The sequence below is a fragment of the Chrysochloris asiatica genome, unplaced genomic scaffold (assembly GCF_000296735.1).
Source record: "Chrysochloris asiatica unplaced genomic scaffold, ChrAsi1.0 scaffold00129, whole genome shotgun sequence".
Classification (NCBI taxonomy): domain Eukaryota; kingdom Metazoa; phylum Chordata; class Mammalia; order Afrosoricida; family Chrysochloridae; genus Chrysochloris; species Chrysochloris asiatica.
Genome location: NW_006408647.1, coordinates 5,675,501 through 5,694,267, shown reverse-complemented (window position 1 = coordinate 5,694,267; position 18,767 = coordinate 5,675,501). Strand labels below are relative to the sequence as shown.

Here is an 18,767-nt window from a genome sequence, read left to right as displayed (position 1 = left end):
GCTACTTATTGTACCTGAATGTCAGAAATAAAAGTGCCTTGATTATTGTATCTATTCCTTAATGAAACAATCCCCACCCTTTTTAAACCAATCAACCAAATAATAAAAAAAAAAGAAAAGAGATTTCCTTTTGAGAAAAAGGAGATTGTTCCTAGTAAGTAATTCTTTAATAAGAAAAGTTTCTTCACTTTTTAAAGGAAACTCACTGTTGCAATTTCTCAGGAATGATCACAATTCCAGTTAATTTTAAACTAATTTCTCTTTCTTAACCTACATCATGATACCACAAAAATCACCACTAACAACTCCTAAAAATGAAACATGCCACATTTTAATTGTTCATTGTGTAAGAAGAGCTGTCTTTGGCAGAAGACTTTTGCCTGTAAATGCTCAATTCTTATGGGATAAGGAGGCAACATCATTGGCTTCCAAGAGATTCCAAGAATCACAAATCATTTTGCCACATGGCTATTTGATTAATTATTTAGTCTTTAAGACTTGAGGACATTGCTATAAGTGAGCAGTAGTGATTCCTATAAAAAGCAGACACTTATCAAAATGTGTCTGATACACCCAAGAAACAAGTTATTTCCTGGGGAATTTTTTAGAATACCTCGAGTAATTATGTAGTTACTATACTTGGAATGAACCTGAAAACAATTTTTATGATTTCTTCTTCTTGTTGTTGCTAAGTACCGTTGAGACAATTCCAACTCATAGTGACCTTGTATAGGGTTTCTGAGGAGCAGCTGGTGGGTTTGAACTGCTGACCTTGTGGTTCCCAGTCCAGTGCTGATCCTACAGCGCCACACCATAATTTAAGCCAGCACTGAAACAGTTTGGAGTCCTGGTATGGCACTGCAGGATAATGCACTGGACTGCAAGATCATTTTGAACTGCAAGGTGGGTAGTTCAAACTCACCAGCCACTCCTCAGAAATCCTATACAGGGTCGCTAGGGGTCAGAACCAACTTGATGGCACTTAACAACAATAAAACATGTTTACAGTGTTTAGTAAGACACAAGTATATAATAGATGCTTTTAATCCTTAAAGCCGTTAATTGACATTGATTAAGGATTAATATCAATACCCTTTTAAGAGAGGTACCAGTAATTGATTGAATTGGGTCCCAACTCGTAAAATGCCTAACTCTGAATCCAAGCTCTATCACTTACTAAACTTTGGGGCTATAGACTCTCTGCCTCACTTTTTTCAGTGGAAAAGGAATATTAACTGTATCCATTTCATAGTGTTACAGTAAAAGTTTAGCAAGAAAAATGCATGTAAAGCACATTAACTATTAGATGCACGATAAGTAGTGGATTGGTGGTAGCTGCAAGGTTGGCGGTTCAATCACAGCTGCTCCTAGAAATCCTATACAGAGTTGCAATGAGTCAGACTTGACAGTATACAACAACAACAACAGTAGTCCGTTATTAATACTTTGTTGCTAAATGTCATCCAGTCAGTTATGACTCAAAGCGATCTTGTATAGGGTTTCCAAGGAACAGCTGGTTGGTTTGAACCACCAATCTTGCAGATACCAGTCCAGTGTTTATCTTATAGTGCCACAACAGGACTCCATGAATGCTTTTACTCTCTTACTGCCTGGGTAATAGACAGGCGGAGTGCCTACAGTCAAGACTCCACTGAGGCTTCTGATCACAGTACAGACAGTTTTCACAGGTAAGTGAAATGATTGTGTGAGGGATTACTGACTGAAATCAAGGATCTGGTATGGTGCTGTAGGACAGGCACAGGACTGCACAATCAGTTTGAACCACAAGGTTTGTGGTTCAAAGTCACCTGCTGCTCTTTGGGAACCCTATACAGGGTCACTATACGTCAGAACTGACTCAGTGGCACTTAATACCAATAACAATGCAAAAATGCTTGATTTCAAGATCTTGGCTAAATTTTTCATTTTCTTAGCCTAAAAATGAAAATAGTGGCATTGTAGGATAAGCACTGGACTGGTAACCACCAGCCATTCCTTAGAAAACCTATATAGGGTTGCTATGAGTCAGAACTGACTCAATGGCATTTAATAACAACAACAGTCATGAGTTATCCCCAAACCTGCTCCTTTTTTCTAAAGTCATTATTTTCATTAATACTGTCCCCTAGTCATCAAGCTAGAACATTCACCATACCAAGTCCTTACTGATAAGAAATTCATTCACACCTTCTGTGAACCACTAGTAGGAACAGTAATTAGAAACTGAAGTTGCTGTAGAAAGCACCTTGGAGTGGGGGTCAGAAGACCTGGGCCCAAGTCTATGGCCACTCTTTATTAGCTGTGTGGTCATCAGTAAATCACTTACTTTACCCAACCTTGCATTTCCTTATCTGCCTTGTAATACCTCAATTTCTCAACCTTCTCTATGTCTCAGTTTTTCACCTATAAACTAAGGATATTATTAATATTTACCTCATGGATTTATTGTAAGGATTCAATGAATTAATATATACAAAGTATTTAGAAGAGTGCTTGGAAAGTAGAAAGTCCTCAAAACTAATGTCTATGTATGGATTTCATATGTAATGACCACATAATTTCTAAGGTAAATTGCAGCTTTGTGATTCAGTATGGGTTTCTATTTTCTCAAGAGTGCCCATTTAAATCTTGATTAAAATCTGCTGGTATTGCTCAACATTATTGAAATTTTGTAATTATTTTGCTTTTCTTTATTTACAAATACTTGAAGAGTAACCTGCTCTATGTCAGGAAGTACAGCAGATTTTGGACATTACAGATAAATAAAACATGCTTCCTTATCTTAAAAGGAATTAACAACTGTACAATGAGGAATACTGACATGGAAAACACATAACTTTATACAACATGGTAACAGAGCTATGAAGAAGGTGGATGGGAACCCACAGGAGACAGCAATTTGTCTTAACTGGTGGAGAGATCAGAAAGAGCTTCATGGAGAAACCATTCCTTATAGATGTGTTAAAAATCAACAAGACTGTGCTGATAGACTAAGAGGGAGCAGGGTATTTGAGGGGGACTAAGGAGTCCTGGTGTGGTGCTGTGGGTTGATGCGCCAGACTGCTAAACTGTTTGAACTGCAAGGTGGCGGTTCAAGCTTACCAGCTGCTCCCTGGAAACCCTATACAGGGTCGCTATGGGTTGGAACCGACTCGATGGCACTTAACAACACCAACAACAGCTATGAAACACTGAAGATAGTGACTTAAATGTGTTTATGTGAGGGTCAGAGAATGCCGCTATATAATAATCTGCAGGGAAGGGTGGTGAGGAAGCCTTGAAAGATACTAAGGTCCAGACTGTGAAAGGCTTTGAAAATAATGCTAAAGAATGTGGATTTCATTCTGCAGTCAGTGAGAAGAAGGGTGCTAGGGAGGAAACCTTAGGAGATCTGCTTTAGAAAGAAAACTCTGGTGGCAGAAGTAACAGAAATGAGCAGAGTGGTAGCTGTCTAGATAAAACTCTGAAATGGGTCGAGTGGAAACATAGTGAGCCTTGAGGTTCAAGGGTCTGGCTTTAAGTTCCAAATTCTACAGCATTCTAGGTGCGAGACCTTGTGCAAACCACTTACTTTGTCCAAACCACAGGTTCATTCAGTTACATAGCTGATTATTTACTATGTTGGTGTGTCTCAAACAGTACCTAAGAATCAACAAAAGAGCTTGTTTAAAGTGCAGATACATCATCTACCTGTTGTTTCTGATTCAGGACTTTTGTGGAAGGTCCCAGCTATCTGCATTTTCAAGAAGAACAGCAGTAGTTTGATGCAGATGGTGTCCCTTCTAGAAACACAGACACGAACACCAAGTGCTACTATAAGAAATGGCTTCAAAAAGATCACGGAAACATTCCATTACCTTTTCATTCCATTTTCTCACAGCCTTTTCAAAGCCCCCTAGTATGGTTTCACAGCTAGAAGAAGTGACAAGCCGTGTTAGAGATGAAAAACACAAGGTTCAGAGAGAGTAACTGGCTGAAGAGCTCAGCTAGTCAGCAGCAAAGTGTTGGGACCTAGATTTGACTCCAAGAACAGTGCTCCACTGCAGCTCTTCAACAGTCTGACTGTGACTAAGGAGGCAACCACCTTCCTAGCTTGGCTGTAAGTTAGGAAAGCCTGTTTTCTTGGCAGTGGCTTCAGCCCTTTTCTCTACATAACCCTCATTCATTCCTCTACAGAGGAGAAACACTACGGATTTCAAAGAAGAAATCGAGCCAAGATAGAATGTCCTTTAGGTTTTTTTTTTTTTCCCTTATTGGGAGCAGCGAGCCCAAATGTAGATTTGTTCTCTTCTGTTCTACAGGAGGTAAGCCCCTGACCTCTGTGGGGGACGCCTATGGCTTGGTGGTGCGGTCACTCTGTGGAAGTTAAAGTCCTAATGGGTGTCACAGTTCCAACCACATTCTCTAATCCTGCCTTATTAATAAGGCGGATATTTGGATCCCTGTCTGTCTGCCCTCTCGTCTACTGCCGAATTGATTCTTAACTGGACAATGCCAGGGATAAGAATGGTTTGAACTGCCGACTTGGCAGTTCAAACGGTTTTGCAGTCTAGCACATTACCCACAGCGCCACACCAGGACTCCAGTCCAAGATAGCAATTCAAAAAACGTTCATTGCTTTGCCTTTTCCCTTTGAAATTTCTTGAGTTTTCATTTTTTTAAAGTTTAAATGTATACATAAAAGCAAGCAAAATTCCAGTGATGTGTGGGAGACTTGATTATTGTTACTAACACTGACAGTGAAGTAATGTGAGTGAGCTATCCCAATTGGTGCCGTTGCTGTTATGTGTTGTCAAGTCAGTTCTGATCCATAGGGAATCTATGGATCTGCGGTTTTCAAGGAACAGCTGGTGGGTCTGAACCACTGACCTGGTGGTTAGCGGTCTCGTTCTTATCCTACAGCACCACGTGGTAAATGTTTTTTTTTTTTTTTACTTTAGTACTTTTCTTGTTGTTGTTAAGTGCTGTCAAGTTGGTTCTGACTCACAGCGACCATGCATAGGGTTGCCAAGGAGCGGCTGGTGAATTTGAACCACCGACCTTGTGGTTCAAACCGGCCTTGTGGTCCAGTGCATTATTATACCACAGCCCCACACCAGGACTACACTTTTTATCTTAAGACTTGAGAAAAGAATCTACGTGTTGAAGTTTAAGATAAAGTCTATCCACGAACAGAGGCCCCTAGGACCATCAAGAGGGACGAGTATGAGCAGAACGTGGGATTTTTTTTCTAAGAAGAGAAGCAGTGACACCTGAGATGGAGGCAGAGATGATGGCATGGAGAAACAGAGCATCTAAGGACTCTGGACTCATGGAAAGAGAAAGGTTGTGTGCTGGTGGGCAGGAGGCTGGCTTGCAAAATGTGCCCTTGGTTGCTTAAGCTATTATATATTCCTGAGTGTTTCTGTGTATATCAAAAAAGAAGAAGAAGGGAATAGAGGCAAATACTGTTAACTGATGGTGTATGGAAGGGATTGTAATTGTTGCAATGAAAAATATGACTGAGTGCAAAACCAGTGTTCTCCCATGTAAACTATCACTCAATTTAAAATAAAAGCTTAACGAAAAAAGTTAAACATTAAAAAAAAAAAAAAAAAAGTCTAGCATATTTAAGATTCTGGTACCTTTTTGCTTAATCCAAACCACTTGAGATAGTATGTCACGATAATATAATCATCATTATTACAAGGTTCCATATACCAGTTACTGTCCAGGTGACCCCCACTCATGCGACTCCCTGTGTTACACAGTAAACCCGTATCCCATAGGGCATTCAAGAGCTGCGATCTTTGGAAATAGATCACCAGGGCTTTCTTCTAATAAGTCTTTGGGTGAATTCAAACTACCAACCTTTCCATTAGTATCCAAGCACTTAACCATTTGTGCCACCCAGGGACTCAAGTATTTGAAACAGAGTACTTCTGAACAAAGAAAAACTTGACCTTGCATTGCTTTATATTTAGCATTCACGACATTTTACTGAGAGAGAAAGAAAAATTCTTTAAGGATGGAAGACTGGAATTTTCCACCAGGCTGGAGAAACATTGATTTCTTTCTGCTACTCAGTCAATGCATCCCTTGGGACCTGATCCTCTTACATGCCAAGAACATTAGAAAGATTTAAGCTAGGGGAAAATCGGAAGGGGGAAACAATGACTCTGCTATTGTCCCTACAGTCACATAGCTCCTATATTTCCTCTCTGTATAATTCTGGCAATTTGAAGAAGAAATCCACTTCCTAAAAGACTAAGGAAAAGACATTTTTTCCTACCCCAAATGTATTCTTACAGCTCACTTCCCCCAAAAGTTGAGTTAACTGGAAAATTCATATCCAATATTTGAAAAGTATGAGATTCTTAATGTTAGAAAGATAGGAACAAATCTGAAATTTAAAAATCTGTTTTCTTGCACATCTCATCCTTGGTAGACTACTACGGTATTCTATATGGTGGAATATCAGATGTTCTTGAGATGTTCAGGAGAGAAAAGTGAGCCGAAGAGAGGAAACTCATCTCTGTAAAAGGTATGATATAATGACAACACATGCCTTAGAAGAATCAACCATTTCAGATCAAAATGGACAGCATTTACCCAAAGGGTTAGGAAAGAAGGAAGAATGGAAACAGGAAACACAGGGAGGGCAGTGGGATGAGTGATAGTTCATTGTGAGGAGTGCAATCAACGACATGAAACATGTTAAATGGAAAAGTGATTTGTCCTGTAAATCTTCATCCAATTCCCAATAAAGTTATAAATACAATATAATAAAAAACATTTTTTTTAAAGGTTTAATGACAATCCTGAGCCCTGGTGTGGCACTGCAGAATAAGCACTGAACCAGTAACTTACAGGGTTGACAGTTCGAACCCACAAGTCATTCTCAGAAACCCTACACAGGGTCAATATGAGTCAGAACAATTCTAAAATGTTTAAGTTGTGCAGACACTTTCCAAAGGTTAATACAATGCCTTCACTCAGTATCCAAATTCCAGATCTGCACAGTGGCAACAGAACCAAGAGTTTCCTCCCAGACACAGGAGTCTCCTGGGCTCATCCGAGCACATCAGTGGCTGCAGAATTCCCACTAGATGGGCACCCAGGCACTGGCTTGCACATCTTAGATACATGGAGTGCTTGGCAGGATTTATTTCATGTGATCTTTACAGAAGAAGGGTAAGCCATATGTTTTAAAATGCCATTTTGTAAATCAAGGGAAAAAAAAAAAATACTGCAATTGTTGTTAGCTGTCGTCACATGGGCCCCAACTCACAGTGGCCCCATGTGTTACAGAATAAAATTGTTCCATAGGGTTTTCTTTATAGAAACAAATCACCAGGCCTTTCTTCTGAGGAGATGCTTGGTGGATTCCACCCACCAACTCTTTGGCTAACAGATGATTACAAAGTGCTTATACCACCCCAGGCCCCTAGGTATTAATATGTCATTCTGTACACGACAAAAAGAAGACTGTCAGAGGTCAAACACATTCCCAAAGTTTTTGGTGGAAGGTGGACTTGAGACTAGGCCTTTTAGTGGGAACCTTCCCACTTCCACAGGCTCAGTCTTCCCAATGGATTACCTGCTTCCACTTGATAAACACTCAAAACATGTGCTCCATACCATAAAAGGATATAATCAAGTTACAACATCCACTGGCCTATGCAAGTCAGCACTGCCACTGCAACGTGCATTTAGAAAGAACACACAGAATTTTTTAATACCTGAAAATACCTTAAGTGTTACTGATAAATGTCCTTTCTATCTGGGAGAGAATAACAACAAATTGAAAAGCATTAACCACAGGACACTAAAACCTACTTGAAGATGGTTTTCTTTGTATTACTATTACATTTCCATCTTGAGCGCCCTTCTGAAAAAAAGCATTTCTATTATCTCCTTTTCTTCAATTACGTTTGTAGGACCTAAGCAAGAGATAAGTACTTATTATGATCAATTCTCATAGGAGGGTTCACTCTCATTCTTTCCTCTCGCAGTGAGCTCCCTCAGCTAACTGTTTTTAGCTGTTACCTGGAAATTTAACATTCTTACTTCCTCTTTAAAGACACAAATCTAACACTCTTTTTGCACTGATACAACAAACCATAGAATAATAATACTGAGAAATATTTAACAAGTAATTTCAGGTTTTGCTTTTCATCTGATTTGCTGAAAAGAGACTATTTAAAAAAATATTCAAAAAATAATTTCATTTAAATGAAACATTTCTTCTATATTCTTTATTAATATAGCAAATTCAATGAGTGTTCTGTGATGGAGGGCATCTACCTATTTCATAACCCATGAGTAGTCCCTACTAGCTGATGGGATTTTTTAGTTGAAAAGTTATTTTAAGAAAAAGAAAACATAAATATATCTTAGTATGCCAGGTTTTTAATTTTTTGGTGATTGATTCATGCAGAAACTTACAACAATAATGCAAGAAAATTAAAGTGACACGAGAGCTTTCACGGACTACAAGGTCAGTTTGAACTTCAAGGTTAGTGGTTCAAGCTTATCAGTCGCTCCATGAAAACCCTATGCAGGGTGACTATGAGTCAGAACCAACTAGATGGCACTTAACAACAACAACAAAAAAAACCCACTACCATATTTCTATGCAAACAATGTGCACCTTTCTATGTATTTTTGGCAACCACTCCCTCCCACCAAGAACTATTGTATGTAAGGACACTATGCTAAGTTTTTAACAATAACATGCAAAAAAAATGGCTAGTCAGTGCTTAGGAAAATACCTCACAGGAGGCCAGAGCAGTTGGCAAACAAACATAGGTGTGTGCTAGTTGCATAAAAATAAGTCCCCTTTTTATATTATAGAGCTTTCCTTCTGACCATCCTTTCGTTCAACTTTTACGTTGAGTAGCAATAGGTGTCTTTTTATAAAGTATATATAATATCAACAAATTACCAAAATGAAAATCAAAACTTCATTCTGCAAAAGTCTGATCAAGTTCCACAGAGGATTAACTGAGGGTATTTTCACCTACGGTGGTATAGCTAGCCATATAGTATGAGGGTGAGTAAAACTTATCTGCACTCTGGTTCTAGTAAAACATCTGCTGGCTGCACTGTCTTATCAGCACTTTCCATTCAAGGTCACTGCTGTGCAGTTGTGAACATGGACATCTGCAAACAAAGTTTGGACTGATACTCGAAGGAAGATAAAAGGTTCTTTTAAAAAAAATCATTACTGGTGACAACACATGGATTCATCACTTACGAGACTGAGAGTAACAGAAGAATAAGGAATGGAAGCATGCTCAGTTGCAGACCAAGAGAAGGTTCAAAAGTCAATCATCAGCTGGAAATTTGATGCTTAAAGTTTTCTAGGATTCCTAAGGGCCAGTACTGGAACACTATCAGTAAAAAGTTTCAATGCACAGTGCTTCTCACAGTGAGATGCTCACTAAAGAGCAGAAGCCTAAACTTCAGATTATATACAAAGGACTGTTATCCAAGGGCTTTGTGATCTTGTATGTCAATACACGTCCACACGCCTGTACCCACACTGTTGACACTCTGCGAGAACTTTGTTCTGAGGTATTAAAACAATCTCCTTATGGTCCTGAGCTTGTTCCATCAGACTTTCACCTGTTTGGTCCCCTGAAAGCAGCCCTTCGAGGATGAAGATTCACCTCTGATGAAAAAGTGAAGACTTGCAGTGCATTTGTGGCTCACAGCTCAGCCTAAAACATTTTTTAAATAAGGGAATATGAAAGTTTGTTGACAGATGTACAAAGTATATTGAAAAGCAAGAAGATTATACCAAAAAATGATATGTTTGTCTTTTCTAAAAGTTGATTAAAATAAATTCTACAGCCAGAGTGCAGATAATTTTTGACTCACTCTCGTAAATAATCAGTAGGTTTTTGAAGAGTCTACTTGCCCTTTGTTGTCATTGTTAAGTGCGGTCAAATAGGTTCCGAATCATTGTGACCCTTATAGGGTTTCCAAGACTTTTCAAATCTTAGCAGGAACAGAAAATTTAGTTTTTCCACAGAGCGGCTGATGGCTCGAATTGCAGACCTTGTGATTGTCTTATGGAGCCTCTGTGCTCCCAACTTACCCTTGTTGTTGTTGTTGTTAAGTGCCGTGGAGTTGGTTCCAACTCACAGCGACCCTGTACAGGGTTTCTGAGGCTGTAAATCTGTACGGGAGCAGAAAGCCTCATCTTTCTCCCGCGGGAACAGCTGGTAGTTTCGAACTGCTGACCATGAGGTTAGCAGCCCGATTCATAGCTCAAAAATAAAACACATGTCTAGACCCTGCAGAGGAGTTCTTGTGTGGCAATGGACTGCAGAGTCAGTCTGAACCTCAAGGTTAGAAACTTCAAACTTATCTGTCACTATAGGGAGTCTATGAGCTGAAACGGATTCAATGGCACTCAACAACAACAGATCCTGTGGTGGAACATTTTTGCCATAGTTCTCCCTACAGATTGGGGGAAAGGGAACACACAACCAAAACTCTCACTTATTCTCTAACATCCTTACAATTTTTCCCATACAGATTGAAGGCATATGGGTAATATCCCTTAGTGGGTTTTTAAATGGGTCACCATCCCACTCCACAGCACATAACCACCACCACATATAAAGGAGCTCTGCTAGCATAGTGGTTACGAGTCGGGCTGTTAACCTCAAAGTCAGCAGTTCGAAAGTACCAGCGGTTCCACAGGATAAAGATGAGGCGTTCTGCTCCCGTAAAGATTTACAGCCTCAGAAACCCTGTACAGGGTTGCTATGAGTCGGAATCGACTCCATGGCACACTGCCACCACCACATACAGCAAGTGGATCACTTCAGCAAGTTTAAAGGTTTAGCTAGTGTAGGTATTGTGTATAAATGTACTGTTTTACTAAAGACTATAATCCTCTCAGCAGCTTTTGATGATATTATGGTTAAGTGCTATGGAGTTGGATCCAACTCATAGCAACCCTGTAGTGTGGCACCATAGGATAAGCACTGGACCGCTAACCACAATGTCGGCAGTTCAAACCCACCAGCTCCTTGGAAACCTTATAAAGGGTCGCTATGAGTTCGAATCGACTCCATGGCACTTAACAACAACAACAAAGCAGACTCTCAGGGGCCCTGGTGATGCAGTGATTAAGCACTCAGCTGCAAATTAAAAGATCAGGGATTAGAGCTCACCAGCCAGACACTCCGCAGACAAAAGATGTGGCAGTGCGCTTCAGTAAAAATTACAGCCTTGGACATCCTATTGGGCAATTCTCCTCAGTCATACAGGGTCACTATGAGTCAGAATTGATTCAGTGGCAGAAGCGTTTCTTGCTGTTGTTCTTACCAGAGTCTCCAAATTAGCAATTTCTACTTCCTGTCCAGTTGTATGCTCAACTCTTTACCCTTTCTTTTGGTAAATTTCAGACCCTACTCTCCACTATTTATTCTTTGCTTAAAGGGAATTTTCAATAGCCTCCAAATCTTAGAGATTATTGGGACATTTATGCCTAAAGTGATTTACAGACTTCCAGCAGAATCTACAATTCCTAGCCTTTGTCTACAGTTTCTAACCTGTGTCTTCATAATTAAGAATTAAAAATAAATTACAATTAATATTTTTTAAATGATCATGAGACCTACAATATCATTTTTAAAATATTTAAATTAAGTCTAATAGTTGCCTTTTCCAAATGAATATGAACATGATAGGTCAGTACTAAGCAGTACTATCTCTCTTGGTTACTAGAATATTAGCATTCTATCTTAGCTTAGAATAATCAGTTAAGCAAAAACTTTAACAGGGTGGGGTAGGGTGGAGGAGCGAGGTAGAGGTGGGAACTACTCAAAAGAGGGAAAGTTGTAACCGAACAACCTCTGAAAAAGAAAAACCTTGAGTCCCATGATAGCAACAGCTATATAAGGCTGAGCTCTAGCTCTGCCAGGGATACAACACTCAGATAGTATGGGAACATTTTCTCTTTAAATCCCATGCCTTGCTCTGGAATCAAAGAGAAACTAGTTTTATAAAATCCCTATCATGTTCATAATACATAAATGAGGCACAAAAAAAGTCAAAAAAGAATGGAATAATTTGATTGCCTAAGAAAATTTCAACAGCCTAAAGGAAAAATAATTCTGCTTACAGATCCAACAAGGTTAGTAAAAAAAAAAAAAAAGAGAAAGACAGAAAAGAAGAGAGAAAAGAAGAAAAGAGCTGGGTAGCTGCCAATTTTTCTCAATTTATTATAGAAAAGCACTCCTGAGCTACAAGTTCAAGTCCAGATGAGTCCATTTGTGAGGCTCAATGCCTGTCCTGTAAAATCACAGCAGTCTTTGACCACCAAAGAGGATGCCATTGAACTAATGGGGTTTGGTGAGAGCAAATCCAGGACCTGCAGGAGGAGGCAGGTGTACTTCAAAGAGCAAGATTTTCTGCAGGTTGGCTCAATGGTCTCGTTTTAGTGAAACGAACCAATTATGTTTTGGGCTGTTCTCTTCATTTTTATGAATGAACAAGAAATTGCCATGGTCAATTCAAAAAAATAAATCTGAATTATGCAGGTACAGAATTAGCTCCTTGTCTCATTCAGTATGCTTCCCTGAAACACCTGAATAAGCAAACCATTTGTCCATAAGATATCTGAAGGAGACTGGCAATAGCTCCCAAGTGATTCTTTACCAAATTGGAAGCAGTAAAATTAAAAATGAATTAAACAGAAGAGTGGGGGTGGGGGCCTCTGTAACTTATCGTGCTTAAATATGCTTAACTTCAAAAAGTACATAAATCAGACTTTAAAATTAAAAATAATTTATTATTAAGTCAAATTAAGTTGTTTTCGCAATAAAATCCCAAAACAATCCACCTTAAAGATTTTGTTTGAAATAGAAACTACAGCTGTAGTCTCCTTCTTGACTTAGATATTACTAGTGATTGTTTTAAAGGCTATGCAATAACACGATGTATAGTGGTATTCAGAAACTTAGTGATTAGACAAATCCACCTTAGTTCCTTAATTTCCAATGTGAGCAATGACAAAATCAAATTTATAAGCAATTAAAAATATCGGGAAGAGGGAAGTTTTAAGTCAGAATTAAAGTAGCATAGATCTGTAACTTGATGTATCAAACATCAAGATCTTGATTCCCTTCAGATAAAAGTCATGCAGTAGAACTGAGTTGCTCAAAATAATAATAATAAAAAAAATGAACCTTGGAAACCTTCATAGTGATTATAAAAAAAAAAAAAAAAAAGCTGAAATGGGAACACATACATCTTCCTTTCCCACCTAAAAGATCCATTCTAAGAAAGATCACAAAGAAACAAAAACAATGAAGTTAGCAGCACCAACCAGGTGTTATTGTGGTTTTGTTACTGAGCTGCAACGGTAGCTGGAGTTTCCTGCACTAAGTCTGCTGCTTCCCTCTCCCCCAACCCCCCCACCTTTTCCCACCCCCCACTCACCTCCACCCCTCCCCACCCCCCTGCATCGGAAGAGATGTGTTTCTTCAGAGGTGTTAAACATTTGGGCTGCATAAGGGACAAACGGAAGGCTGACACCTAAGATGAATAACCTCAGTGTATTAAAGGAATGGCAACTTTCACTATGCTGCAGCCAGCCAGACTCACACCCCACCCTGTGTTAAGGCACACAAGTGCCAGGACTGGACCGAGGATGTAAACAATTATTTTTCCTTTAATACTTTACCATTGACCTACAGGGATTTTCATAAATAAGGTTCAAAACAAGAAAGGTCTGGGAGTACGCTTTTAATAAACTCCCCAGGGTTCCTGTTCTGAAATATTTAACAGGCTCCTGAATCATCTGCCCACTGTCTGTGAAGAGGATCCACTCAAGGCAACTCTGCTTTACAAACTCACACTGACATCAATGTGTTATAGGTGCTTTCTTCTTAGGCCCAACTTAACTGAACTAAGAATTCCTATTCAACATTCTCTGAGAGATCCATCCATATGATTTTTGATATAGGCACTCACACCTCTAAGAATCCTAATACTAGAAGGATGCAAACTGCCCACTGAAATGTCCCTTTTGATATGGACGGATATCAATGGTGTTATCTATCTCTTGAGTAGATAATAGGTACTTAGGTCATAGATAAAAGCCGTACAAGCATATGTATGCCAGTGTTTGTCTTACAAAACGAGAAAAATCAAATACAATTGTGCAAATAAGCTTTCAACAGAAACATTTCTGGCTCCCATTGGCCCAAATTGGTGTTTTCTGTATTATCTACAGGTACCTACAAATGGTAGGCTCCAGGTTTCCCAGTCCTAATGTCTTTGGGCAACAGATGCAGAAAACAACAGCTGTTTTGTAATGCAAATTCAAGTAACTGGCTTGCCTCCAGAAAGCTCAACCCTAAACCCAGAGGCAAATGGCCACCCTGCTCCTGACACCCTGAAAGAGAACCTATCACTGTAGATGTCAGTAACACAAACACTCAAGTCTTGCAGAAGACAAGAATTAGAGAGCAGGAAGGCACAAGTGTGGTTAGGGGTGAAGAAGAGAGGCTGCCTTCCGGTTAAAGTGTTTTTGATCTCAGACACATTAAAAACAGCTGTTACATATTAAAAACCAAAGATTGCAACTCACTTGGGTTGGACCTTAAAAAAAATTCTAACATTCCCTTGTGGTTAAAGCTGAAAAGCTTCTGGAATTGTGCAAACTAGATTACAAGAAAACGGTGTCTAAAATAAATATAGTCTAAAATGCAAGCGAATAAAGCAAAGCAGCAGATAACAGGATAAAGCAACTTTCTTAGCCACACCCCTTTCTTCAGCTCTACACCCACCCACACTGATCCTGGCCACAAATCTTTCCTAAATACTAAATGACTCTTCAATTCACTGATCTCAAAATTTTAATTCATAGACTAACAATAAATACCTTCCATTACTATAAAAATTTCAAAATTAGTGTTCTTTCAGGCAGACGTAAGAGTTGACATAACATAAGGCTGAATGCTAATTTAAAGAGCAAATGAATATTCAGTGTCAATAAATATTCAAAAAAATATCCATATTATTATACACTGACTTTAATACACAAGTATAACATTATAGCAATCTGAAGGAAAATGTGGCTTATCTAAGGAATAAATTCCACAAATACTTCCTTAAGCATTAAATGTGTGTACAGCCAAAAGGTATAAGATTATTTCAGTGGCTATTTTCTATTGCTACCAAGTCAGGGATTATATTTTATTTGTCATTAAGACTATGTGTTCTTCCCACTAAGTCCAGGATGATTCTAACACTGAAATAAGTATCTTCAGTTACTACTTACCTAAAACATTCTCTCCCCACTCCCCCAAAAAAAACACAAAACAAAAAGCAAAACCAGGAAAGTTATCCAACCATAAAAGAAATATCTTATGCATTTGCATTTATATAGTTCAACAAATACAGAAGCATCTACAAATTTTAAAACCAAGAGGCACTTATTTAGGGGTGATTTCTATATTAAAATGTTGTTGTTGTTGTTGTTAACTGCTGTTGAGTTGGTTCCCACTCATAGCACTCATGTATCAGGTTTCCAAGGAGCAGCTGGTGAGTTTGAACCACTGACCTTACGGTTCAAACCAAACTTGCAGTCCAGTTTTTTATCCCACATCACCACACCAGGACTTGATTTTAATTCATTCACTTTTATATAGGAGAGTCTGTGTACTATACAAACATTCTATCACTACACTAAATATTTGAAAATCCTTTTAAAATAAAATGTGAAATGTCTATCTCTTATAAGAATCAACAGAAAGTCTCCAGATCAATTTTATCTGCTCTAAGAAAATTCCAAATATCATATTTTCTACCTGAAAGGTCCAATATCTTTTTGAAATTTATAGAAAGATAATGGCAGTAATGTCTACATCATAGTGGCCATACAAAGTGGTTATATACCTATCATTTCGACAATTGAGGGCTATGGATAATCAAGATAACCACAAGTATTGTTTGTTGGTACTGTTGATTATGATCCGCTAGTTTAGAGGATATTCTTGCTCTCACCATGGTATCAACAATTTCCTTCAGATGTTGTGACTGATATTTTCAGTTGGTCGAAAAAATGAGTGAATAGGATAAGAACAAGACAAAATCATCAGCTCTATTTTACGATGGAGGATTTGTTCCTCAGGAGAGTCAGTCAGACTGAAATCCTAATTAATGCCTAAGATCTACCCACATGTGGTTTTGATCCAGGGGTGGATGGTGGAGGAAGAGTGAGGCTGGAAAGAAGGTAAATATATGTATTTGTTGTTGTTGTTAAGTGCCGTCAAGTCAATTCCGACCTATAGCGACCCTGTATAGGGTTTCCAAGGAGCAGCTGGTGAGCTTGAACCACCGACCTTGCAATTCAAATGACTTGCAGTCTGACTCTTTAGCCCACAATGCCACACCAGGACTCCATAAATATATGTATGGGTTAGTAAAAATCCGTAATTACCACTGAAGAGACAATTCTCAGGCCCCAGGGAGAACAACTCAAACACCAGCATATTTCACACATTACACTCCTTTCCCTTCAGATGTTTCCTTACTATATCAATGAGGTATATCATCAAGTAGCATACCTGAAGTTCTAATGAGTTACATTTTTAAAACCTCAAAAATTCATGAAAACAGCAGAAAAAAAAGGAATGATTTTCATTAGAGGTGAAGCTTCAACAATTTAAAGTAAAAATAGCTCACTCACCCTTCCCCCAACAAATAAATATAATCTTATACACAAGACATTGTTTTAAAAGTCTTTAGTTAAAAACCTAAGGTAGTTTAACTATTTCTCTAAATCTGACTGTAGGTAGCTGATGGAGAGTGAAAGCTCTCCCTTACTTGGCTAACTGGAAGATTAAATCATTTTTCCCTCTCATCTACATAAAAAAAGTACAATAGTCTTAAAATTATGTATTTGTTGAAATAACTTCATTTGATTTCATGATACCTCATAATCTGTTATTTATTAATCCTAACCAATATGCCAAAAGCTAAAATTCCAAGTACAAGACATCAAAGGTAGTACTATTTTGAGGCAGCCATTCATCATAACGGCTCTTATTAAGCAATGATTGGGCATATATAATGAAAGCATTTCCAATGTGTTTGAAAAAATAAACCGTCTGCCAAAATACAAATTAATTTACACTTCTGAAATAATTTGCAACATCAGCATGTTACTCACTGTTCTCGGGATAGGCGGAGAAAGAGATCCATTTGACATGTATGGGTCGTTATTCATATTTGGCATCATTATGTACCCGGAATAACCCGAGTAGGAGGGTCCTTTGCTGTAGAGGTCTCCATCTGGATGCTTTCCTGAGAGAGTCCAAAGAAAATTATGAATATGTTGGATATATTAACTTCCCTCTCTCTATCACTGTAGTTTTTCATCTGAAAATCTAATCGTTCTAAGAAAAACAGACCATACAGAAATGATTTGTTTACAAAACATTGTAACTGAATTATCATGATCTATTTTAGATTGACAGTATTTATTCTCTTAAATGGCTTAGCAGTGAACCAGATGTTTTAAAAACATGTGGTTTAATTTACATCCACTACTGACTGGTGTTTTTACAAAAATAAGTGTTACCCATCTAACTTAATTTGTTCTAATACTAACACAGACTGGACTAAGAAATACAGGCACATGAAAGAACAAACACAAGCCTAGAGCTATAAGATAAATATATTAGATTGGCTATCTGCACACACACATACATACACACATACTTAATACTTCAACTTATAGACACACTAAAAAAAAAAAAAAAAAAAATTGACCTCTATCTTTCAGATTTCTGAAAGAGCTATGTTAGTGAGAAAGAGTAGGACCTAATATTTGGGCAACTACCCAGATTTAAGAACAATTAACTCTAGGAGGCTTAATTTTATGTGCTACACTTATATCATTTTGTCAAAGTAATTTACGTGTGTTCAATATATAGATTTCTTCTTTTAAATCTGTGTAACTATTTGTAGCTGAGAAGGAAGACTGCTATTACAGCTCTCTTCACTTCTCCTGACTGACATTGTATATATGAACACTTCATTCTGGTCAGGCCAATTTAAAATAATTAAAGGAGAACAGAAATGCAGACTGGTCAAGAAGGAAATCCTTACAAAAACACTTGGTTCCACATAAAATTCTCCTGCCATCTCAAAAAATATGCCATGTAAAAAAGTTTTGAGCTGAAACAAAAAATGAGAGACAGTCTGGTTATAATGCTTGATACGTCTATTTCCTAATTATAAGAATAAAACTATATGTTTACAAGTTAGGTTCTGCCTTGTGTAGTCTGTGCATTCACTGTCTTCCCTCTCATAATTACAACTGTGTAAACGAAAACCCATTCAAAACTATTCTTGTTTTAAAATAAACTGGAAAACAAATTGATGCAGACTGTAATCTTTCTTAAAAATACACGGAAACCATCCTAAAGATCTAAGCGATTTCAAACTTTAGGTAAATAAGAAAAAAAAAAAAATCATTAAAACATTTCCTCTTCTCCAAATAATCTGGAAACCAACTGAAATTCAAGACTCTCAACGTATTCAAAGACATTTTTTGCTAATGATATAATATACATTACAGATAACCAATACATTTCCTGGGTTTTATTTCCAATTTTCTTAAAACAGTAAGCACAGTTTCATCGCATCTGGTATCTGTTTCTTTAACTCAATGAAAAGTAGAAACCACATTTATGTACAGAAGTTATTTACCTTAAATGATAAAGTTCACAGAAGTAGAATTCATCATCAGT

At 38.0% G+C, this 18,767-nt stretch overlaps 1 protein-coding gene across 4 annotated transcripts in view; it reads right to left on the bottom strand.

The window, feature by feature from the left end:
- LEF1 (lymphoid enhancer-binding factor 1) overlaps positions 1-18,767 on the bottom strand; it is a 153,997-nt gene that overhangs the window by 131,229 nt on the left and 4,001 nt on the right. For all 4 annotated transcript variants that reach the window (XM_006869321.1, XM_006869323.1, XM_006869322.1 and 1 more), the window contains exon 3: positions 17,183-17,316. In XM_006869321.1, coding sequence (XP_006869383.1) covers positions 17,183-17,316 — 134 coding nt within the window. The remainder of the gene's footprint in view (positions 1-17,182; positions 17,317-18,767) is intronic.